At 48.7% G+C, this 23,594-nt stretch overlaps 1 protein-coding gene across 5 annotated transcripts in view; it reads left to right on the top strand.

Moving 5' to 3' along the window:
• Window positions 1-23,594, top strand: part of BICDL1 (BICD family like cargo adaptor 1) — a 95,637-nt gene that overhangs the window by 70,528 nt on the left and 1,515 nt on the right. Inside the window, exons 4-10 of one of the 5 annotated variants that reach the window (XM_087424117.1) lie at window positions 955-1,101; window positions 6,785-6,964; window positions 7,563-7,781; window positions 8,907-9,050; window positions 14,876-15,006; window positions 20,452-20,572; window positions 22,033-23,586. In XM_087424117.1, coding sequence (XP_087280243.1) covers window positions 955-1,101; window positions 6,785-6,964; window positions 7,563-7,781; window positions 8,907-9,050; window positions 14,876-15,006; window positions 20,452-20,572; window positions 22,033-22,254 — 1,164 coding nt within the window. In that variant the 3' untranslated portion in view covers window positions 22,255-23,586. Of the gene's footprint in view, window positions 1-954; window positions 1,102-6,784; window positions 6,965-7,562; window positions 7,782-8,906; window positions 9,051-14,875; window positions 15,007-20,451; window positions 20,573-22,032; window positions 23,589-23,594 lie in introns of those variants that run through there. The other 4 variants (XM_087424118.1, XM_087424120.1, XM_087424119.1 and 1 more) reach the window with 4 other exon arrangements.

The raw sequence follows: 23,594 nt of genomic DNA, 5'->3' as shown, positions 1-23,594 counted from the left end.
CTAGCAATTGGAGGGACTTGGGAAGACTTCCTATACCCCCTGAGCAGGGCAGTGTTCTTGGGGTGAAGCATCGCTGGCCCTGGGGAGTGCTAGTGCAGCTTCTCACCCTGCAGACCTTGAGGCCACGGAAGACTTTGCATTTCTTTCCTCTTTTCCTCTGTTTTCTCACTGAAACTAAAGAGGCTAGACAGATCTTTCTAAAACGAGATTTATGTCTCTCTTGAGACTGGCTAGATACTCAGTGTATAAACATACCAGCCTGTTTAATAAAAGGAAAGAAATGGCTTCTATTTACAAATTACTTGCTCAAGCAAAAGATACTTTGAATAAAATCAGTTGTTTGCTTGTGTCTGTGTCGTGTTCCTTCCCAGGACCCAGGCTGATGCAGGCACTGCTGTGTTTTCTGTATCCTGCTAGCCCCCACCTTAACTCAGGGCATCGAGTCTAAACTGTGACCTCTAGAGCCAGACCTGCTAGCAGTGGGGAAAGGACAGAAAGAGCCCGTAGAACATCAAAATAAGTGGCTCCAGAGGCTATCTTGGGTATTTTCTTGTGCTCATGACTTGAGAAGGAAGAATGGTACAGCAGGTTAGGTTCCACTCCCCCATTAATTGTGGAGTTGAGGTAAAGTCATGAGCAGACAAGGTGAGGCCCTTCTCTGTCTTATCTGTGGAATTTCCAGAACACTAACAATCCCTTCCTCTGCCTGGCATCCCACATTCCAGCTTGTCCAGAGCTTAACTCCCACCCCTTCCCAGACAGGTTTCTAGAGGGGAGGGATTTTCTATTCAGCTTAGGAGTTCACAGCTGTTCTCTCAGAGATGGGGGCACCAGGCCCCTGGGCAGAGCACTTGGAGAGACCCATGCCTTCAAGTTTGGGGGCTAGTGCCTCCCTTCCTACTCATCAGCCCGGGTGTAACTCCACACCACCCCTGTGGCTCTCTACCCTTTCAGATCAAGATGCTGTCGGATCGGAAACGGGAGCTGGAGCATCGTCTCAGCGCCACCTTAGAGGAAAATGACCTGCTCCAAGGGACCGTGGAGGAGCTACAGGACCGGGTGCTGATCCTGGAGAGGCAGGGCCATGACAAAGACCTACAGGTACTAGGGCAGAAAAGCAGTCCTGTAGGACAAGGGCCAGATAAAAGGAGCGCTTAGCTGCCTAGCCAAAAGGAAAGGCTGAGAGGCCAGTGCCACCACCAAGGTCAGGAGTCGGGGAGGCTGAGGTCTCTCTGCAGGCCTGGTTGTAGTTCACCTCGGATACTCACTAACTTGGCCAGTCTGGCTCTGCTGAGAAGAAATGCATCGCTACCCACAGGTCATCCTTTCAATTTGTTCTGAGCCACTGGCCCCTGGAGCAGTTTCACAGAGTTCTTTCTGGGCTATTAACATGGCTGGAACACCAGGAGTGTCATTCTGCCTCCTAGGGTTGGTGAAACCTGCTAGAGATTTCAGAGGGAGCTTGTGACTTTATGTGCTCAGTTTACAATGCTCTCTGCTGTTGCTCTCCCAGGCTGATGCAATTAGTTGGCTGGCACTGAGCAGAAACCAAGATGCTGCCCACTGAACACAGCAAGACTTATATCCTGCTTCTGCCAGTTGCTAGAAAAGGCACAGGCTGACCCCTGTGTGAGCCTAATTAGCCTCTTTTTTCTTCCTGAAGGAAATTGCTTCATGGCCATATTTGTCCTTATTTGGGAACTGCCACCAGGCCTCAGCTATATCCCCAAGCTTACACTTGACAAGAAACAACCCCCTAAACAAAAGGATAATCCCTCCCAGCCTCCCCCGAAATAGAGTGTAGCATCTGCTACCAAGAAAGTTTTGTTGGGCTGGCCTAAGAGCAACTGGGGTCAGTGGCTAAGAGTGCATTGCTTCCCCTTGGGCATCCGTTGAGTGTGCCAGGGAGTGGAGTAGATTGCAACAGTCATTCGTGTGGAGGCGGTCAGCCAGGTATACTCGAGCACCAGGTGGGTCCCTGCCCAGAGACCAGGCCACAGAAGGCCGCACTGGGTCCAGCGGCCAGCTGTTGAGGCAAGCCCTGGGGTGTGGGACAAAGAAACATTTTAGAGGCCGGCCCCATTGCCTAGTGGTTAAGTTCGGCATGCTCTGCTTTGGCAGCCTGGGTTCAGTTCCCAGGCATGGACTTAGACCACTCGGCAGCCATGCTGTCGCGGCAACCCACATATAAAATAGAGGAAGATTGGCACAGATGTTAGCTCAGGGCAAATTTTCCTCAAGAAAAAAAAAGAAATGTCTTAGGGTAAGATCACTTGTTACACCATCAGCTAAGCTGCCATCTGAGTGATTAACCTCTTTAAGGGCAAGTTAGTGATTTTGCTCCCTCCGTGTTTTTTGTACCGTCAGCTCAGAACTTTGCATATAGTAGGGCCTCAGAAAATGTTGAATAGAAAATGATGCTGGCTAAAACCCTCAGCACAGTTTTCAAGATGGAAGAGAGTTTGCTCATATTTTAAGCTTGATGATGATAATAGCAGTGAACATTTGTGTGCTCCTTTACAGGGAACAGAGTGCTTTTGCAAACATTCTAAAACTGAGGCTTAGGAAAAATGAATCGTTTGTCCAAAAAATGAATCGTTTGTCCAAAGTAGTGTAGTAAGTCCTTGATAAAATCTACGGTAGAACCTTCCCGCCTACTTTACCTGGTGCTCAGTGATAACTTCTAGCCTATCACTGCCTCTGCAAGTCAGTGTTTCACCAGCATTTATGACCCTTGCTGAGGGTAGAGTATGGAGAGGAGAAGGAAAAGAAGTACAGAAAAATGGGAAAATGGCCCCTGCCTAAAAGAGACTTTCAGTCTAACATGAATTCACAAATGAGAAGTCCTTATTTCAAATCAAGAATTGGGGACGTGGGGATGGGGAACAGCCAGGACCAGCGTGGACCATCCAGTACCTGGCTGGCGCTGTAGGCTCTGCGTTCCCAAGTCACGCCACGTTCACATCTTCGCCATCTGCACATCCACTGTCTTTCTGTTGGACTTCTTTGAGAATGAGAGAGTATCACTCACCCCAGGGCCTGCATCAAGTTAGGTAATTCCCACTTTGATTTGGAAAATCTGCATTTGTGGGCTGAATTCTCATCTTTGCCAACTATTTGTAATTCTTTTTCTTCAATTCATATGAAACTCTCCTTAACCTGCTGCCAATTACCAGTGTCCTCCAGAAAGCCCTGTCTGTTCCTAAAATGGCCTGTATTGGTACAGAGGTAAAAATTCCAGCTTACTCAGGTGGTAGCTGAATGGTCCTAAATCAGGCTTGTAAAATATAGAGCTAGTGACCTTGGAATGTGTGTAATCCCATGATTTTAATCCTTTTCCTCAGATGAGGATGAGAGGAAGGCTGAGCAGGCAGGGCAACAGGCCTGCCACGACCAGGGTAGCCCTCCTTTGATCTGGTTCACTGTGTAATTTGGGTTCTGCTGTCAAACACAGATTTTTAAATCATTGATCAAATCCAACTCTGGTGTTTTTTTAGGCTGAGAATAGGGATAAAAATTATTATTTATCTAGCACCCAATAAATTAAAAAATCAGGCGTTTTGCTAAACTCTTAATACCGATTAAAGGATTTTGTCCCTCTAACGGCCACTTAACTGCCCTATTTCATACCCAGCTGGGCATCTTACACATGTGTGCAGGGCCTCATCCCAATTTCATCAGCAGAGGGCACAGGCCCACTCACTGTGGGCAACCTAGGAAGTAGGTGACCTGAAGTCTAGACCTTGCTCTGACACCTGAGACTGTACCGTTAGGCAAATCACTTAACATCACACCATCTCAATTCCCTCACTGTAAAATGGGGAGAGTGCCCCCATTTCTGGCAACTGTCGAGACATGTGAGCTTGACCTTAGTATACTGTGCAAACACAAGGCATTTGGTGTTTTCTTTGTTCATACATATAAATATGTTTAGTGTCATCTTTGTTATATAAAGGATGATATTTCTTATTTTAGAGGGTTCTTATATTTTAATAGACCCTTCCCTGGTTTGGTTCAATTTTTCTGCATATGTCTGTGGATCAGTTATTGATTAGAGAGGGCAGACTTGTCCTGGTCTTTTGTTCTTTTGCTGTTATAAGTAATTAAGCACCTTTGAGTGTGCATGAGTAATGGAACTAATTTTGTTTGGTGCATAAGAACTTGTACTTGTCTGTGCTGAACTTCTCCTGCTGAGATGTATGTGGAGTTGTCTAGAAAATAATTGTAAAGCATTTTGCCAGTTTAGTATGCTGTTTGTAATTGTGCCAAATGCTTCCTAGGAATGTCTTTTTTTTTTTTTTTTTAACCCTAATTTTTTCTTCCTGAGTTTCCTCAAAACTGGGGCTGGAGGAGTTCCCACGGGACCAGCAGTTGGCTGATCCATGGAAACTATACAGAGCAGGCTCGCCAATTCCTTTTTCATTCTCTGAGTACCCAGCCTCCAAACTCTTCCTAGATAAGGTGCATCCAGACCACCAGTGCCATTAGCCAACTGATGCTGACCAGCAGAGGTGAGACTCCCAGGGCACCTAAAGGATTGGCTGAAGGCTCTGCAAGACAGCTTTCTCCATTTATAAGTACTCAGAGCTCTGAGTTGCTGCCTGCCACCCCTTGCTCTCTGCGTCTCTGCAGGAGCCACAAGCCCACCTGGCCAACAGTCTGGAAAAGGCAGTACCATGTCCGCTTTATTTTTAATGAACAGGGATGACCCCAGAAATGCTATTTTATAAAAGGCTAAATTAGTTAAATTTAAATCCCAGGAAGTTCTTCCCCCATCCCACTCCTAAAAAAATCTTTTAAAAGGTGGGAGGGGGCAGTCCACAAATACAAGAGTGGGAAGCATTGCTCTTGTGCGGCGGTAGTACGTAGACACGTGCATCTGGTTAGCAGACGGATTCAGATTCTGCAGTTGAGGTCTGTTGTGTTGAAAGCAGGTGTAGTGATAAGTGCGCTAGTGAGAGCATGGCGTTAGCAGCCGTGGTACGGTTGTCCCTTACATTCAGCAGTAGTGACCTCAGCAGGTCACAGTGCCCTGTTTGGACTCCACAGGGAAGGAAGGGCCACAGCGAATGCAGAGAGGGATGAGGTAGCGGCAGCGGGGGAGAGGGAAGGAGCCCTGGCCTGTAAGTCGTGATACTTGCATTGCTGTCCCCTCTCTGCCACTGGCATCACTCTCCTCTGAGCCTCAGAGGCTGAGTAAGGCCCCTCCGAGGCCTATGGCCTTATCTGTAAACCAGGAGGTATGACACAGAAAGTAGAGAGAGACTGCTTTTCCCGTGGGTTTGGGGACTCTTGCTGTTACTACCCAGACGTTACTCCAAATCTCACCCCCCACTCCTTTCTAAACAATCCTTTTCCCCTTAATTTTTTCATTAGAATACAACATACGTATAGTAAAGCATACAAATCTTAAGTGGACAGCCCAGTGAATTTTTACAAATATGTACACTTGTGTAACCACCACCCAGACCAAGATGTAGCCCATTATCAGCACCCCACAAGCTTCCCTCCTGCCCCCTCCCAGTCAATACGCTGCCGCTTCCTTAAAAGCAAACCTCTATTCTGCCTTTCATCTCATCTATCAATGAAGTTTTAGAACTTTTTATAAATGGAATCATACATTATATATTGTTTTATGTCTGGCTTTTGCTCAACATTATGTCTGTGAAATTCGTCCATGTTGTGGCATGTAGTAACAGTGTTCTTTTTTCACTATTGTATAGTATTCCAACGTGTGAATATGTCCATTCTGTTTTATTGGCATTTGGATTCTTGCCCACTTGTGGCTTTTATGAATAATGCTGCTGTGAACATCCTGTTTTTCTTTCGTGAACATATGTGGTCATTTGTGTTGGGTCTGCACCTGAGAGCGGAACTGCTGCATCATAGGATAGGGCTATGTTTCACTCACTAGAAACTGCCCAGCAGCTTTCCAGAGTGGTTGTACATCTTCCACTGCCACCCGCGGTGAGAGTTTCGGTTGTTCCATGTCTTCATCAGCGCTTGATATTTTTATTTTGTTATTATTTACTTATTTATTTTAGCCATTCTGGTGAGAGTCTAATGGTATCTTACTGTGCGTGTGTGTGTGCGCGCGTGCACGTGTGTGTTTAATTTTTTGTTATGGAGAATTTCAGACAAACTAAAAAATGGAATGGTAATAATAATGCCCCATGTATCCCATTTCCTGGCTCTACAAACCATCCTGCCCTGGCAAGACCTGCCCCATCTTCATTACATCCACTTGCTTCTCTAGTATTATTTTGAAGTAAATTCTAGATTTTTTATAATTTCATCTATAAATAAAGAATACCTCTAAATGATAAAAACTTAAAAACATGTAATCACAGGACTATTACATCTAAAAAAAATGAGCAATATTTCCTTTGCATCATCAAATATCTAGTCAGTATTCAAATTTTCAATTGTCTTATAAATGTCATAATTGTTTTTCACATTTTTCATTTGAATCAAGATACAAATTTTAGGCCTACACATTGCAGTTGGTTGATATGTCTCAAGTCTCTTTTAACCTGTAGGTTCCCCTGTTATCTTTTTTTTTTTTTCCTTAAAATTTATCTGTTAAAGAAACTGAGCGGTTGTCCTATAGAATTTTCCAAACCTAGATTTTGCTGACTGCATCCCCCTAGTGTAGTCTAGCATGTTCCTCTCTCCTCTGTATTTTTCTGTAAGTTGGTGATTGGACCGAGAAGCATGATCGGGTTCAGTTTTTCTGGTTTTGGGTTTTGGCAAGCCTCGCTACCATTTGCTGTCTCTCTGAAAGCTGCATCAAAGCCAGCTGGAGCTCCAGGAGGTGCGGCTCTCCTACCGACAGCTGCAGGTGAAGGTGGAGGAGCTCACTGAGGAGAGGAGTCTGCAGAGCTCTGCCGCCACCAGCACGTCCCTGCTGTCCGAGATAGAGCAGAGCATGGAGGCCGAGGAGCTGGAGCAGGAGAGGGAGCAGGTGCTGATACCCCCGTCGCCACGGCACGTGGCTTTCCCCTCTGTCCTCCTGTTGCCCAGTGCCTGCTGCTTCCGCTTCCGCCTGGCGAGGGGCTGTGGCCCTGCGCCTGTGCAAGCCCCTGGGCCTGCTGGCTAGAGCTGTCATGAAGCAGGCCCTGACCAAGCATGTCCCTGCGTCACTGTCACCCCGGTGCGTCTTAGGAAATGCTTGTTGACTAATCATCAGCCTCATACCTCTTGTATTGACAGGGTTCTAGAACATTCATGATCCATCCAATTGGTTTCTTTTCATAATACTCATAACCACTCATTCCCCTAATCATGCACTGACTCACCAAAGTAATTGACTATATAAAGAAATGCTTTATATGGCAAATGGGAGAGACTAGAGGGCAAGGAAAATAAGAATTGGGAGTTCTGTATAGACATACTGGGCCCAGAATAAGTATTGGTATTTCTTGGGACAGGTGATTTAAATAAAACAAACAGCTTTCTCCTAGAACTAGTATCTTGGGTATCAATAGCTTGGGTTCATACGCTAGGAAAAGATGACCAGGTTTTCTAGAGTCCATAACCAAGAATAATTCTTTGTGGGGCAGCTGAGACTACAGCTCTGGGAAGCATACTGCCAGGTTCGCTATCTCTGCTCACACCTTCGAGGAAATGACAGTGCTGACTCGGCTGTCTCCACGGACTCCTCAATGGACGAGTCTTCAGAAACCTCCTCTGCTAAGGATGTGCCAGCCGGCAGCTTGCGCACTGCCCTCAGCGAGCTCAAGAGACTGATACAGAGCGTTGTGGACGGCGTGGAGCCCACGGTAAGAGGCCAGGCTGAGAAGCTCCTTACCCCACACGACCTGGCTAGTAGGAGGTTGAAACCAAGTGCAGAGGGTGAGGTTAACCCTGGAACTGGAGCCTTATAAAAGCTGCAAGAATTTCTTCTGAGCCCTCATTGTTTGAGAATAGTGGTGATCAGGCAGAGGGGCTGAGTGCCAGAGGACAGAAGGCTCCGCGGTCATCTTCCTGCAGACACCAGATACAAATGGAGTCCTTTGTCCATTTACTTATGTACAGGCCATGGTGGCATTGAGTTCAAGGGCTTTCCTTGGAAGCTTTGAATAGTTAAATTTGAAGCCAGGTAAAAGCTGCGAGTTACTTTTCTGTAGCCCATTGATCCTAGTGGTGGGGTTAGTGATGAATAAGCAAACTGAAAAGATCTGAAGCTTCTGCTACAAGAATATAAGTGAGTGCAGAAAGTTGGGAAGCTCAACAGCAAGGGCCATGTAGAATTCCAGATGTGGCTCCTCTCATGGAGGAGGGGAACGTTCCCACGGGTTTCCTGGGCAGACTTTTCATTTCTTGCAGCTTCACGACGGATTTCTGCCAGACTTACTCTCCTTTCACCCTCCTGGCTCTCAGGCTGTTGTTTCTCTTCAGCTTTCATCCCCTGCAGAGTAGTTGTGTCTTTCTGCCTGTATTAGGTGAAGTAAGGTGAAGGGGTGGTTGTCTTATCTGAACGTGCTGTGTTGGTTTGTGGAATGTATTGTAGCATGGAGGCCAGGTCACTGTGGGAAAAGGGAGCTATCAGAGTGAGGTGTGCTGTTTACTGCACACAATTTCCCTTCCCTGAAGCCTGAAACAAAAATAAAATAAATGTCTAGCTATTGTTTGCAGATTGAAATTGAGCAAGAGAATCTCTCTCCTCTAACCCTTTCTTTCTTCCCTCCTTTGTCTCTCCTCTTCCTTTCTCTCGCTCTCTGCCTCGTCTCCTCTGCTGTTTTGCTGTCCCTTGAATTGAACCATCTCTCCGCTTCCCCTCCCCATCGCTCCCTCTACCCTCCCCAACTCTCCCCTCTCTCCTCTCCATCTTGCCCACTAACCATCTCTCTGCTCCTCTCCACTGTCACCATCTCTCTGGTTGGCCGGCTCTCTCTTGCTGTCAGAGCTCCCGGAGAATTGACGATGACTCCTTAGAAGAACAGATAAGGCAAACCAGTGAGGATTCAAGAGCCCTAAGGGAACTCATGGAGGGAGAGAGGGGTAAACTGAGGCAAAGCCTAGAAGAACTGCAGCGACTCCACACACAGGTGAGCACCCCCATCCTCACTCCAGTGCAGGGAATGTGCACGTGTCCCCGGGCTCTCTTGGGACCTTTGTGAGTTTCTCTCTTCCGCGTCTGTTTGAGAAGCGGCTCTCCTCTAGCAGATTCAGGGGAGGGTGACCTGAAGTTGAGGTGAGCTGGGTGTCTTCAGGAGAAGAAGCCAATTCTCTGGTTTAGCCCAAAGTAGATTGTCAGGGATAAGAATAGCTGACCCTGCATTTCCTCCAGCGTAATAATCTGGTGGATTCTGACAGTTTAAAGTGCCACAGCTCCCAGGATGCTTATGGATGTTTTTCCAGGAGCTTCTGTGTGGGGAAGTTTGCAAACCAGGGGACAATTGATCTTTGCAGGCCTGTTCTCTCTCTGTAAGTGCCATCACCTCTGCCAGCCTGTTTTTCAGCTTTAGACGCACTTACTGCTACTCTCGCTGTTCCTTTCCTATTTGATCATGATTTCATCTCTCTTGAGAACACTGGAGAAAGGACATTTATATATTCTGATCTGAAAAGTTTTAAAGGGCTTATGAGCAGCCCCACCCAGAAAGGAGCTTCTAAAATTTATCCTAGGAGTTGAATAAAGGCTCTTCCTTTTGACTAGGGTCGTGTGTAGAGGTTCTCTCCCACTTGTGGGGGACACCAAACAGGTAGCATTTTAAACCCTGCCCCACCCAGCCTGCCCCCTTCTTTCTTTGTCCAAAGCTAGTCATCCCTTCTTGCTAAACGACATTGCTGAGAGATGGAATTGAAGCCTGGCTTTTGCTTCAGTCAGTATTTCTTCAATTTACAGGACCTTATAGAAATAAACTCCTGTCCTTTTGGGGTTGTACCCATTAGGGTTCCTAATATTATCCTTTTAGAAGATATTGGGAGACCCACCCCCAGCCGTTACTGCGCTCTTCTTTCTGTGAGTGACCAGATAAGGAGGACAGAAAGATGCTGTTGAAGAAAAGCCTTGGGGAGTGGGATTGGGCAGCCAAAGACATTCTCGTGCCTAAAACCTCTGACCCTCAGGTGGTTCAGACTTAGGGACAGATCTTCCAACCTGGAAGAATAAAATGCAGGAGAAAGTGGATCTAAAAGCTCTTTGGATTAATAACAGTTTTATTTATTTTACAGCCTGTTTAAATTTCTGTGGGCTGCTTCTGCTTATCAGCTCTTTGATATTGGCTGGTTTTTTGTTTTGTTGCTTCTCAGAATCATAAAACTAGAAACACCAGAGGGCATTATTTCATTCAGAAACATAAGCAAGGTATAGGTTGCTGAGAGTCTGGTGTGGAACTATTTAGGAAATCATCTCCACCAGGGAATTTTCCTTAAAAGTTCAGCTAATAACTGGTTTAGGCCAGTTCCTGTGGATTCCCTTTCAGATAGTGCATCAAGCAGATGATTATGCTCAGTCCCACACAGGATATAGAACTAGGCCTCTCCCATGGGTCATGTCTTCCCAGAAGCTCAGTCAAAGCAGCGAACTTCTCAGCTAAACTACATCCGCCCAAAACCATGCCGTGGGCGTAACACTGACCTCCCAAGGCCGTGGGTGAGATGCAGATTGAGTTCCAAAATGATACCGGAAATGGCAGCCGTTGCATGGGCACGACTTTCCTCATGCAGTTAGTTCAGAGCCTACTGAGTACCCAGCACGTGCCGGGGTCTGTGCTGCTAGACCCTGGGAGGCACAGGATGACGATGACGGTGCCCCTGCGCCCAGGGCCTCTCACAGTATCCTGAGGGGAATCAGACCAGCTTTGTACCCTTGGAACCGAGGTTCCAGCAAACAGCTGCTAGACTAGGGTCACACCTCATCCCGTGGATGACCCAGCCCCTAAGCCCACTGCTTTCCTACCTAAGAGTGCTCTCTTCTCTCCTGGAAACTAGGCCACAGGTCAAAGGTGTGGGGCCTGGAAAGTGAAGTGACCAGCAGCACACTACCCCCTCAGAAGCCTACCCAAATTTTTAAATAAAAGAGAGCCCGGGTTTTGGTCCCCTCCCCCCAATTATTTTATTGAGGTCATAATGTTTTATAACATTGTGTAATTTCAGGTGTATGTTACTATTTATCAGTTTCTGTATAGACTGCATCATGCCTACCACCAATAGTCTAATTTTTAATTGTCACCGTATATATGTGCCCCTCTACTCCTTTTGCCTGCCCTCCCCCCCGACCCTTTTCCCCTCTGGTAACCACTAATTTCTTCTAAAAGAGAGCCCAGGTTTAATTTCACTGATAATTATCTGTTTGAGGCAAAAATCCATAGCCAGGTTGTAGGCAGATCTAAAGACTTGCCCCACATCCTCAAGTGTGCTGTGGAGAGCTCCCTCCCTACCCCCCCACCCCTCTCCTCCCTTCCCCAAAGCTCTCCAGGCCCCTGCCTGGTGGGGGCTGGCTGTGGGGTCTGGAGAGCTGCTGGGAGGTAGGGAGGACCTTCAGAGCAATATAAAACCTCCTTATCCATGGGGCCCCTCAGCCATTGCCCAGTAAACCAGGTCGTGGGAGGCACAGTCGTTTGGCTCCTTTATGCTTGACTTCTGAAGCGCAGACCAGTTATTCCAGAAGGGGCGTGAAAACACAGGAGAACATGTACTGGGAGCAGTGAAGACCCTCACTAATGAAATCTTGGTGACCTTTCGTTTAGAAAATCTCAGTATGTTCTCTTTCCTCCATCCTTCCAGCCACTGCCCTGTTTCAGACCTTCATCCTTTCACACCCTGGCTTTGGTTGTCACTTCCCAGTTTATCTGCCTTCCCACAGCCCACTAACCCTCCACGTGATTTGGATTGATCTTCCTGAAGCATGACTTTAAAAGGGACCCCTGTTAAGACAAGTTCTGGATTGATTTCCCATCACCAAGTAGTGGGAAGCCTCTAGGCCTCATGGCCGCCACGGTCTGGCTACATTCCAGCCATCCAAGCTTCTTCCCTGTTGTTTCTGTCTCACCTCCTTTGCTTTAGCAGAATTGTATAAAGGCTGTAAAAGGGCATGGCACACACTCCCCATGCTTTCCCACACCTGAGTCTTTTCTCTGACTCTTTCTCTCTGCCTAGAAGACTCTCCCCTGCCACCTGCACATATCTCAGCCCTAGTCATCCTTCAAGTTCCTGGTCAGGTTTCATTTCCTCCTTGAAACTCTCTTGATTCTCTTCCTCATGGAGCCCCCCAGCCCTGCTTTGTCGTGGTTGCCTGTGTTTACAACTTATCTTCCCAGTCAAGCCTTAGACCCCCACGATGACAAGCTCGAGGTCTGACGTGTCTTTTTTCTTCTCCTAAAGAGCCTAGCACAGTGCCTTACCTAGAGTAGGCACTCAAATAACTGTCGAGTGAAAGGGCAGATAAAGCCCAGGATATGTGACTTTAGGATGTTTTCTTTGATGCTATTCAGTTGCGAGGGCACCCACCTTATTTGGGAAAGGTGGATGTAGGGGTGGCTGTAACCTAAGTCAGTGTGTAAACAAGCTCGATCAATGGCAGCCATCAGCACGTAGCTCCCGCATGGCTGGAGAGGGGGGAAGGGAGTGGAGCTTCCACCCCTGTGCTGGGCTCTGACCTGGGCCCTTGATGGTATTTATCCCCTTTGATCCTCACAACAACTTGATGGTGGGGAATAGTTATTTTTATTTCTGCTTTTTATGAAAAGTATGTGCAGCTCAGAGAGGGTAAGTTCCTTGTCACTTCTAAGGCAGATCATTGGTGGTCTCTACATTAACCAGGTTTTCCAGGCCAAAGCAAAAGGTTCTTGTGGAGTTTTATCTGGAACATGTTAAATGTTGGCATTTCCTGCCTAGCATGTAGTTTGATCTGTCGCTGACTCAGCTGGCAGAACACCTGGCTGGCCCACGGCTGGCCCGAGGCCATGTCAGTGCTCATTTGGTCTGAGGAGGTCTGGCTGTCTCTGCCAGGTGCTTTTTGGGTCTTGAGTTCTGGCCTACCAGGCTGCAGAACCTGCTAAGAAATAGGGCAAGGCTGGGCGTCTTACCTGCTGCCTCGTCTGCCTCGGGGCTGGCTGCCTCTGCGTGCTGTGGCCTCTGCAGGTGCCCCAGCCTGTTCTTACCTAAGGCCTTTCACCCTGCTCACTGGAGCTGTTCCCACCATGAAAGCACAGAGCACCAGGTCCTGACGTTCCCTTCCAGGCACTTAAGAGTGCAAAATCCATTGCCCGTGGTAACTACAAATTGTCCCATATCCTGCTTCATTGTTGAGTGTCCTCTGATTTCCTCCCTAGTGCCTGCTACCCCAGGAGCTGGCAACTCTGCTCTCTCAGTCTGGGGAGTCCAAAGTGTCTCTTGGGAAACTTGATCTTCAGCCTTAGTCCTGGGGCCTTTGCTCAGTTTCATTTTGTCTGAAGATGATTAGACTTGGGACTTGAAGAGCAGAGGAGTATGCTGAAAGGTGACGTCTGTCCCCTTATGGGAGGGACAGACCTGTATGGATGGATCCTCCCTTGGAAATATGTCAAAGTATGTAATATTTAACAAGAGGGCAGGATCAGGTATCCTGACTCCAGTTTGATCCTATCGACTGTGAGAGCTCAGTCCTCCCACCCTTCCATTCATTCAACAAATATTTATTGAAAGCTCTACCAGGAAGAGTCTCTGGTTGCAAACAACAGAAACTCGCTCTGCTTAACTTAAGCAGAAAGAGAATGTATTGGTATTAAATCTCATAGCTTACAGAATCAACAGGAAGGCCAGACAGCTGAGCTCCAAAACATGGGGGAGCCATGGGAAGTGAGGCAGCAGAAACAATCTGCTGTTGGTATAATAATTTCCCACTGGCCCGTGGCTTTGCTGTACCCTCAAGAGCTGCAGTCCCAGGTAGGAGGTGTGACTAGCAAGTCTGAGTCACATGCCCATGCCCAGGTGCCTACGAAAGGATATGTCTCTCCCCTTTTGGCTTCTTTAGTGGGAGGGCATGCCCTGTCTCCCACCAAGACTCATGCAACCTGGAATGCCCCCAAAATAGGAAGGGGCTTTAGATGATGACTAGCCAAAAATGACAACTGTCCACTGCACAAGTGTTTTGGGATTAAGCATCTTACGCAGTCAGGCTCTAAGATGCACAGATGGCTAGGACATGCTTCCTGCCATCTCAGAGCTCAAGGTGTACAGGGGGTTACTATACAGTGGGTGAGGTAAGCTGTGGTCACCAAAGGAACCACTAGGAGGGGCACCTCACCACCGAAGGATGACTCCGAGTGAATATGGGCTGTGGTGCCATTCACTGAGGGATGGACCACAGAAAAGGTAACAGGTTCGAAGTGAAAGGTGGTAACATCATTTAGGTGTCTAAATTCCATGTAGGTTTGACCTGGGGAGCTGAATGAAGAAGATGGAAGGGCCAGGCTGCATCAAGTGCTGTCACAGAAATGGGAGCCAGGTCCCAGGCTTTGGGACCTGTGGATAGCAGTGTTCCATGTTGAGTGGAAGATGGCTGGAAACAAAACTTGAGTCCCTATCCCCAAAAATGTGTTTCAGAGCCCTGATTAATGGTGGTCTTCATTATTTCCCTGGGAGTGCCTTGAAATGGAGGAAGTGGTGTGGTGTGGTGCGTACAAAGGGGATCTGGCCCCATAGCTGCAGTCCAGGGCTGAATTCCACCCAAGCCCCCTGGCCACTGAGCTCCAGCCTAGTATGTGGCAGCCGTTCTCCAGGAGAGATGGGCCTCCCTCAGAGCAGGGGGCAGCGGGAAGCTACCAACCTGCACTGCACAGCCTGCCCCTGCCTGGGTCTTCTTATTCCTTTCTCCCTGTTGGAGGGAAACACACTAGGCCAGCAGCAATGGTATATCATCACATTCATCCCTTTGGTCTCCTCTTAGGTGACACTGCTGAGTGTGGAGATGACTGCACTGAAGGAGGAGAGAGATCAACTCAGAGTGACATCTGAGGACAAGGAACCAAAGGAACAGCTTCAGAAGGCCATCAGGGACCGGGACGAGGCCATTGCAAAGTGAGTGGGCATAGCTTGTTTAATTTTACTTTCGTTACAGGTAACATGAGGGGCTGGCCCCATGGCATAGCGGTTAAGTGCGCGTGCTCCGCTGCTGGCGGACCGGTTTCGGATCCCGGGTGTGCACCGATGCACCGCTTGTCAGGCCATGCTGTGGCGGCGTCCCATATAAAGTGGAGGAAGATGGGCACGGATGTTAGCCCAGAGTCAGTCTTCCTCGGCAAAAAGAGGAGGATTGGCACAGATGTTAGCTCAGGGCTGATCTTCCTCCCAAATAAATAAATAAATAATAAAAAAAAACAAGTAACATGAATATATGCTCAATTTTAGTTAAATTATACAGAAGAATACAAAAGTGAAAGTGAGTTTCCCTGCTGCCCACCTTCACCCCCCAGTCCCATTCTTCTCCCCAGAGAGACACTATTGTTGGAAGTTGGGTGTGTATTTTTTGCAAATCTTTTTCCTATGCAGATGCATATGTGATATAGTTGTTGTGGGTTTTTTTCAAACATCAGTGGGATGATGCTGTACGTGTCTTGTTTTTTCTTCTGCTTATATCTTACAAAGCTTTTCAATTTCATTATATATATCTACCTCAACTGTGTTTTTTTTAGGTTGTTTTGTTACTTTTTATTATGGACATTTTCAAGCATACACAAAAGTAGAAAACATAGGATGAATCCCTACCTACCTGTCTCCCACCTTCAACATTAATCAACATATGGCCAGTGTTGTTTCATCTCTGTCCCCACCCCTTCCTCCACCTCCCCACTGGACTGTGTGAAGTACATCACAAGGCATCATGTCATCTCATCCATAAACACTTCAACATAGATCTCAACCAGAAAAAGACTCTTGTGAAACACACAACCACAGTACAGCTATCACACTTGAAAAACTTAAATAATTTCTTAATATCATCTAGTATCCAGTGTTCAAATTTCCCCAGTTGTCCCATAAATGTCTTTTTATAATTGATGAGAATCAGACTCCGAAGTCTGCATATTCCATTTAGGTGATATATCCCAAAAGTCTGTAACACTTCCCCCTCCATCTTTTTTTGTCATATTGTGTTTATTTATGGAAGAAACTGGATCGTTTGTCTCATAGTTTTTCTACATTCTGAGTTTGATTGCATCCCCAGAGTGTCATTTAACATTTTTTCTCTGTCCCCTGTATTTCCAGTAAACTGGGTCATTTTTAAATAATGTTTTGGGTTTTCTTTAGCAGAGAAGAAATGCATAAATGCATTCTCTTACATTCAAAAAATTTGGAAGTACAACATGTTTATATATTCCCCACCCCCCTGTAAATTATTTATCATACACTCAATTTACCCTGTTCAACTGAGTGTGAGGAGATAAAAGGTACTAAAAACGTGTCTGCTTTTGGGGCGATTTACAACACATTAATAACAACACTTGTGTATCTCTTTACTGTTTACAAAGCACTATCATCCTTTAATCCTCCCAGCCACAGCAAAAAGTAAAAATTTTTAATCCCAATTTTACAGATGAGAAAGCTGAGATACTTCCCCCGTGGTGATCTCTGGCCCGCACCTCAGGTTTCTGACTCCTGTCGCCACATCCTTTCCCCTTACCCTGTGGCTGCTTTTCGAGAAGCTAAAAGGAGCCCATTTGAAATAATTTGTAAATAGATACTATATGCTTTTTTATTTTTATTTATTTTTGTGAGGAGATAGCCCTCTGCTAACCTCCTACTTTTTTTTCCCGAGGAAGACTGGCCCTGGGCTAACATCCGTGCCCATCTTCCTCCACTTTATATGGGATGCCGCCACAGGATGGCTTGCCAAGCGGTGCGTTGATGCGTGCCTGGGATCCGAACCGGCGAACCCTGGGCCACTGCAGCGGAGTGCACGCACTTAACCGCTTGCGCCACCGGGCCGGCCCCACTATATGCCTTTTTAAATATGACACATTTTAATTTCTGACTTTAAAATTCCCCATACCTTCCCCCTTCTCACTTCCACACACATTTATCCCCCCTTCTGCTTTATCATTTTCGTCCTCTCCATTTCTTAGTTTTACCTTTGGGTCCCTTTTTCTGTGTGATCAAGAACCTCATATCAGGTTGTCTGTCAATTTCCAGTTCATTTAGGAATTACACTCAGTGAGGCTCACAAACCTATGTATCTTTGCCACTGGATTCCTAGTGGATTTAATTAGTGAATACTTGAATAGCAGTGTGATATCTTGGAGTGGGAGCATATTTTTATGAAGAACAAAAGGTGAAATTGTGTCATACAATTAGGGAGTAAAATGCAGATGCTAATTGTGGAAGCCCATTGGGAATAAAAAGCAGAATGCAGTTAGAAGTAGACACTGGTTGGTCACCTTCTCTCAGCTATACAACCAGAAGAGACCTGAACGTCAGGCTCTGACCATATTTTGTCGTCAGCATGGGAGGTGAGAGTACAACCAGAGAAAGTGCCAGGGGGCAGGAGAGAAGAAGAAACACGTTGTCTAGTCCTCCTCCCTTAAAATAAGTGGAACCCGGCTCTGACACCCAGGTGACAGGAGGCCACCAAATCTCCATGAAACTTGGAAATGCATACCGTTACCTACTGTCAAAGGAAGCCCAGTTAACCTCCTGGAGTCTGACCAAGCTGATTTGCAAATTATCCTCCCTGGGTGGGGAGAACTCTGCAGTGAGGCCCCTGTCCTTCCTGGACCTTATAGAAAGTGCTGGCCCTTAGGGAGGGTGTCAGATCACTCCAGGAGGATAGTTCTTTTTCTATCCCTTAGAAATGAACTTCTTGGTGTACAAGAATTGAGACAACAGACCTAAGGAATCATTTAAATGTGGGGGAGCCACACCACATTTGTATAGGACCTTAAGAGTTTTACGAGATGCTTTCATATACATCATCTCTGATTCTCCTTCCTGGCTGCACTTTAGAATCATCTGGGGGGCCGGCTCTGTGGCTTAGCGGTTAAGTGCGCGCGCTCTGATGCTGGCGGCCCGGGTTTGGATCCCGGGCACGCCCCGAGGCACCACTTCTCCGTCCAACGCGAGGCCGAGTCCCACGTACAGCAACTAGAAGGATGTGAACCTATGACATACAACTGTCTACTGCGGCTTTGGGGGGAAAAAAAATGAATAAATAAAATCTTTAAAAAAAAAAAAAAAGAATCATCTGGGGAACTCCCCAGATGCCAGGGCTTTCTCCAGAACAATTCAGTCTGAATCTCAGGGTTTGGGGCTACTTCTTAAAAATGTCACCCCGCCCCCACCCCGTGATTCTAATGTGTACTCAGGGGTGGGAACCCCCAAGAAAAATAACTTTCCTGCCTTCACTGGGCTGCCAGAACCTTAAAGTGTTCCTTATCCTATACAATAGACGAGTTTCAGAAAAGTTAAGTAACAATTTTATGTCCTTGCAAGTGAAAGGCCCTCACTAAAAACAAAAATCTGGGGCTACAGTCTGCCTTACAAAAACAAAAAGCAGTCAGCTACTAGTGGTTTCCTTTAAAATTCTAGCCCTTTGAAATATTCCTTGTATCAGCGGCTTCTGCAGCTTTGCTTCCCTGGGCTGGGGTTTCTCATGAATGACAAGCACCAGGAGTCCCTAGTGAGCAGCCGTTCCCGAGGGTGCAGTCCGAGGCCGGGATAGGAGGTCGGCAAGGTGGGCCCTGCTTCAGGGGCTCCCGGAAGGAAGGGGACCCCCTCCAAGCCGAGCGGCCGTCGCCGCTGCTGCTGGACCTCCGCCCCTCCGCCCGGTGGCATTAGTCAGCACATTCCGGGGTCCTCAGGCTGCTCGTGGCGCCACCTGCCGGGAGATGCCCGGAAGCTCGTGAAGCTGTGGCGCGCGGGGCGCCAGGGGTTTGCTCGGACGCTCTGACGCGGGGTGGCTGGCTGGGCGTCCATGGCAACTGGCTCCGCGCGAGGATTTCCGCTGTTCGCCGCCAGCCAATGGCAGCGGGCGTGACGGGGGGCGGCCTTGCGGCGTGTGAGACGCCGGCGCTCGTTGGGCAGGCTCGGCGCCTGTCCCCGCAGCTGCAGGGCGGGCGAGCGGACCGCGCGTGGCGAGCTGTGTAGAGCGGCTTCTGTGGGGGGCGGGGCGTTCTGGGCCCAGGCGGTGTGCCGGAGGAGGTGACTAGTTGTTCGGTGGACTTGAGGCCAGAGAGGAAGTGCCAGTCGGTGGCCCTAGCGCTTGACCCCCAACTGCGCCGCTTACGGCTGCGCTTCACTGGTGCGGTCGGCGTTCCAGAGGCCCGAGCGGGGCGGCCTGTGCAGCCGGGTCCTCCAGCGGTCCTTGGGCCGTGCGCACTGGCCACTGGCCTTGTGCGACGAGGACACTTTTGTTAGTTTTGCCGTTTCAGATGCGAAAGGTAGCAGTTGATGAAGACAAAGCCTAAGTGATGTTCATTTTGGCAGCTGGACAACCAGTTCTTCCTCGTAGAGGCTGCCCAGTTAGTCTCTCGCGCTTTGTACTCCCATTCCCCCGCCCCCAAAAAAGTTAATCTTCTTTTGCATTGAACAACTGTGATTTAGGAATTTGGGGGAAATGCAAACAAAGTAACATGTGAAACACATCAAAATGTGAAAAATACAAAATGCGAAAGTGTGTAGGAGTGGTTACCCATCAATGATCAGCATCCAGAAACAACCAAGTAGAAGTTTTTGTGTATGACTTGCAAATACAGGCAGTTTTTCTGCAAAGCTAGTATCATATTAGATGTGAGACAAGGTCTGATGGTTTTTTTCATAAGGCCAGCGTTTGCAAAGCTGCAAACTTTCCAGCCCTCTAGAAGTAACAGCATAGTTACTGTTAGAGTTACTATCCGTTGTGACTCTGGGGTCAGAGCCTGTCTGAGGTCTGATGCTTTTCTCCCCTGGGCGATACATCATGAGTATTTCCCCACTGTCAGTAGATATTCAACGTCATGGTTGTTGCTGACTGTATTCCATCATATAATTTACCACCAGTCCCCTAGTTGTTGGCTACTGTGATTAGCCAAGCTGTGATGATCACTGTGTGGCTACTTTTGTACACATGTGTATCTTTAGGACAGATCCTTTAAGGGGGGATTGCTAGTGAAAAGAAAAGAACCAGAAGGACAGGGACCCCACCTTCCATGGGGACTGGCCTTTTGGGGGAAGGATTAGCAGCTCCTTAGAGTTATTTGAGGCCTTTGATCCCCTCTGGGTTCCAGTCCTGATTTAAGTATCATCCTCTTTTAACCAGTTCTTCATCTGTGAGTTGGGGATGACCAATAATGGTGGAGAAAATGTATGTGAAAGCACGTTGCCAAGTTTCCAGCCCTCTACAAGTAACATCACAGTTTCTGTTACAGTTACTGTTTGTTGTGAGTTTGGGGTCAGAGCCTGTTTCCTCATTCTGTGGACTCCAGGTGCCCCGGGTACAAAACAAGATGCCTCTGGCACAAGGTGACGACGCTCCCCCGGCTTGTCTGTTTTCAGGAAGAACGCTGTGGAACTGGAACTCGCCAAGTGCAAGATGGACATGATGTCTCTCAACAGCCAGCTGCTGGATGCCATTCAGCAGAAGCTGAACCTCTCACAGCAGCTTGAGGCTTGGCAGGTAAACAAGAGCCCTGAGACACAGGGTGAGAGAAGACGAGGCTCCAGAAGGGGTCTCTGAATGAAGGCAGACTGTAAGAAAGAGAGTTTGTTACTGGAGGATCCCATGTGCGTGGGTGAGCAGTAACCCCGGTTTTCACCTGGTGAAATTCAGAGCTTGTGCTCCCGTAGTCCCTGGGGAATATGCCTGAGGATGCTCTTGAGAGCGATGAACCCCAGGCTGTGCTTTCTGGGGCTGTGGTGACCTCCAGGCTTGAACAGGGGCCTCCTTCAGCTAGTCGTCTCGGCTTTGTTTAAATTAGTTAGAAAGAAACAGCTGTTAACATGGAGGGCCCAGGAACCCCTGTATGACTGAAGGAAAATTCACAGCTGGATGTAGTACAGCAACCCTTGGGTTGCTGGCAGCTGTTGCCCTTCCCTTTCTCAAAGGCCAGCTTCCTTTTTCCAAAGAGCACTGTCTTGGCACAGGCCTGGGGAAAATGAGTCAGTGTGTCCATCTCTAGGACCACTGTTTTCTGAGTCCAGTCAGCCTGCCCCATCCCAGGCCCAGTATGGCTTCCCACTGGGCCAGGGCTGTACTTGCTTTTTGTTAGTGAGGTTAGGGTGGTACCATTTCAGGATATGAGTGTAACCATTCATGGTTCTCCCCAAAAGAAATCCTAAGCAGACAGATGAAGAGCCACCTGCGGCTCTACCAGGCGAGCCCCACCGTGGAGGGCAGGTTCACAGTGACTATTTTTCCAAGGGCCCTGCTGGGCTGGCCACAGGAGCACCAGCACCCTCCCCACAGAGCTGGTCCCTGGCTCCTCAGCCTCCTGCCCCTTGGTCAGCTGGCCATTCCCTGGCTTACTGCCCCTGTTCTTCTCTCTTCTCTCCCGGCTACAGTTTGCTTCCTCAGGGCTTTTTACTATCTGGCTCCTTTGGTTTCTGATCTAGTGGCCTTTCTCAGTTCCCGTATCAACAGCTTTAGTTGTACACCCCTCCTGCCTTTGAGGTGAGACTGAGCCCTCATCCCGCCCACCCTCTCCCCAGCTGCCATCGCAGTCCTGCCCCTGCCGCCTCCCTCGTGGCCCACCGTGTTGTGTGTGCCGGAGCCCAGCATCATCTCTGTGCAGTGTGCCATGCCATCGAGCCCCAGCCTCCATCCTCCCCTCACCATCGTGTCCAGTGAGCCTGGCAGCACGTGGCCCAGTACTGACTGGCTGACCCCTGGTTTCTTGGTGCCATCTCCTCATAAATGAGTTGTTTTGCCCACAGAAGTAACAGCAGGCATGGAATTGTGAGCAGCTCATGCGTGTGTGTGTATGAAGTTCTAAAGTGGTGTATTTTATTGGGATTACCTTAACAAGTTTTAAAGTATGAAAAATGCAGTTTGCAATGTGCTAGGAAAAACATTAGCTTTGAACGGGTTTCTTTCTGAAGGACCCTTTAATGTTTCTCTCGTTGCATTTAACAACCTAGGTTCTATTGAGCATGTCCCAAGTGCAGGGCACTGTGCTGAGGGTTCGACACTGGGGCCGTGGAAGTGGGCACCCTGTCTCCTGTTTCTGTGCGGAGGAGGAGGAGAGGTGCAGGAAGGAAGTGGAGTATGAAGACAGACAGGGATGGGAGGAGAGGAAGGCAGGAGAGCGGGACGTGAGCAAGGCGGCGAGCAAGAGGTCCACACGCGCCACCATCTGGTAATGTGGTCAGGAAAGTCCCCTTGTTTCACACTGAAACCTGCAAAGACACTCCAGTGACACCTACTAGTGAGAGCTTGGGTGCGAGTGTGGGAGGTGAGGGCAAGCTGGCCAGGGAGAGGGGCCCGGCCACCCCCACTTCCTGCCCTGTCACCTGGGGGCTCAGAGCCACAGAGCTCATCCGCCCCCCCTCAGGGGGTGCCCCACTGTCCTGTGCTCGGACATGAGCAGCTGACTCGCCCACTCCAGGGTTTAGCCCCAGGCTCAGTGTCTCTTCCCCAGGACATCCCAGAGCCCACCAGGTTCAAGGGTGAAGGAATCAGACAGATGCCCATTATGTTTCCTACTGATGTTAACTGGACAGGGCTGCTGATATTTCTAACCAGTAGTTTTCGTACTTTGTGAGTGGCAGAACGCCTTTGTCGAATAGTCGAATAGAATCTTCCACAGAATCAGAATCTAGCAACTAGTATGGAAGGAGAGTAGAGCTGCTCTGTCCAGAAGCCCCTCTGTGGAGTAGAAGCTGCTGTTCTGTAAGGTGGAGTCAGGGGGAGGGGGCCATTTTCTAGGCAGCTCAACAAATTGGAGGGAGAAAGGTGCTACCCCAGTGAGGAAGCCAAGGAAATGGGTCTAAGTTGGAGCAAGACAAGCCCTGAAGATGGTGATGCCCGTGGTCTCGGCCACAGATAGGAGCCTTGCCAGTGGGGTGCTGAGCGCGTGGCTGGTGGTGGGCAAGGGTAGCACCCAGGGAGCCTGTGTCCCTGCCACGCGGGGCTGCCGGTGGTGCCTGGGCATCAGCAGCTTAGGCTGGTAAGAATTCTAAGGGAAAAAAGGGTCAGGAGAAGCCCCCTGAGGCCAGGCCATTGGGCTGGAGAGCTGGCAAGCTGAGGTCGCCCTAGGGCCTGGGGAGGGTGCGTACCATGCGAGAGGCACCCACCCAGCCCCAAGGGACACAGGAGGCGAGGCAGAGAGGGCCGGTCACAGGCGAGGCTGAGCACTGGTGTGGGGCCGGTGGCCCGGGTGGAGAGACAGGGAAGTATCAGCTGCCGCCGTTCTCTTGGCCTATAAGGACAGACCATCTGCAGGGTCAGCTGAGGGGCTAACACTAGTGAGAAGCCAGCTCAAGCCCTGAGGAGAATGGAGGTGTCGCGTGGCTTGCGTGTGTCCCCACATCGTGTCTACACTTGCCGCTTTCTTGGTCACGGCAGCCTTGGCTGCAGCCGCTCACTCATCTCATTCCTCGTCCTCATCTCACCTCTTACCAACATTTGCCACCACCACCCCGCCCCGCCCCCAGCGCCAGGTGAGGGCCCTGCTCAGCCCCCTCCGCTCTGCCCTCTGCAG

The sequence above is a fragment of the Ceratotherium simum genome, chromosome 35 (assembly GCF_057802395.1).
Source record: "Ceratotherium simum simum isolate JZ-2026a chromosome 35, ASM5780239v1, whole genome shotgun sequence".
NCBI lineage: Eukaryota > Metazoa > Chordata > Mammalia > Perissodactyla > Rhinocerotidae > Ceratotherium > Ceratotherium simum.
The sequence above is the reverse complement of the archived record's forward strand: the minus strand, read 5'-3'. Positions and strand labels throughout refer to the sequence as shown.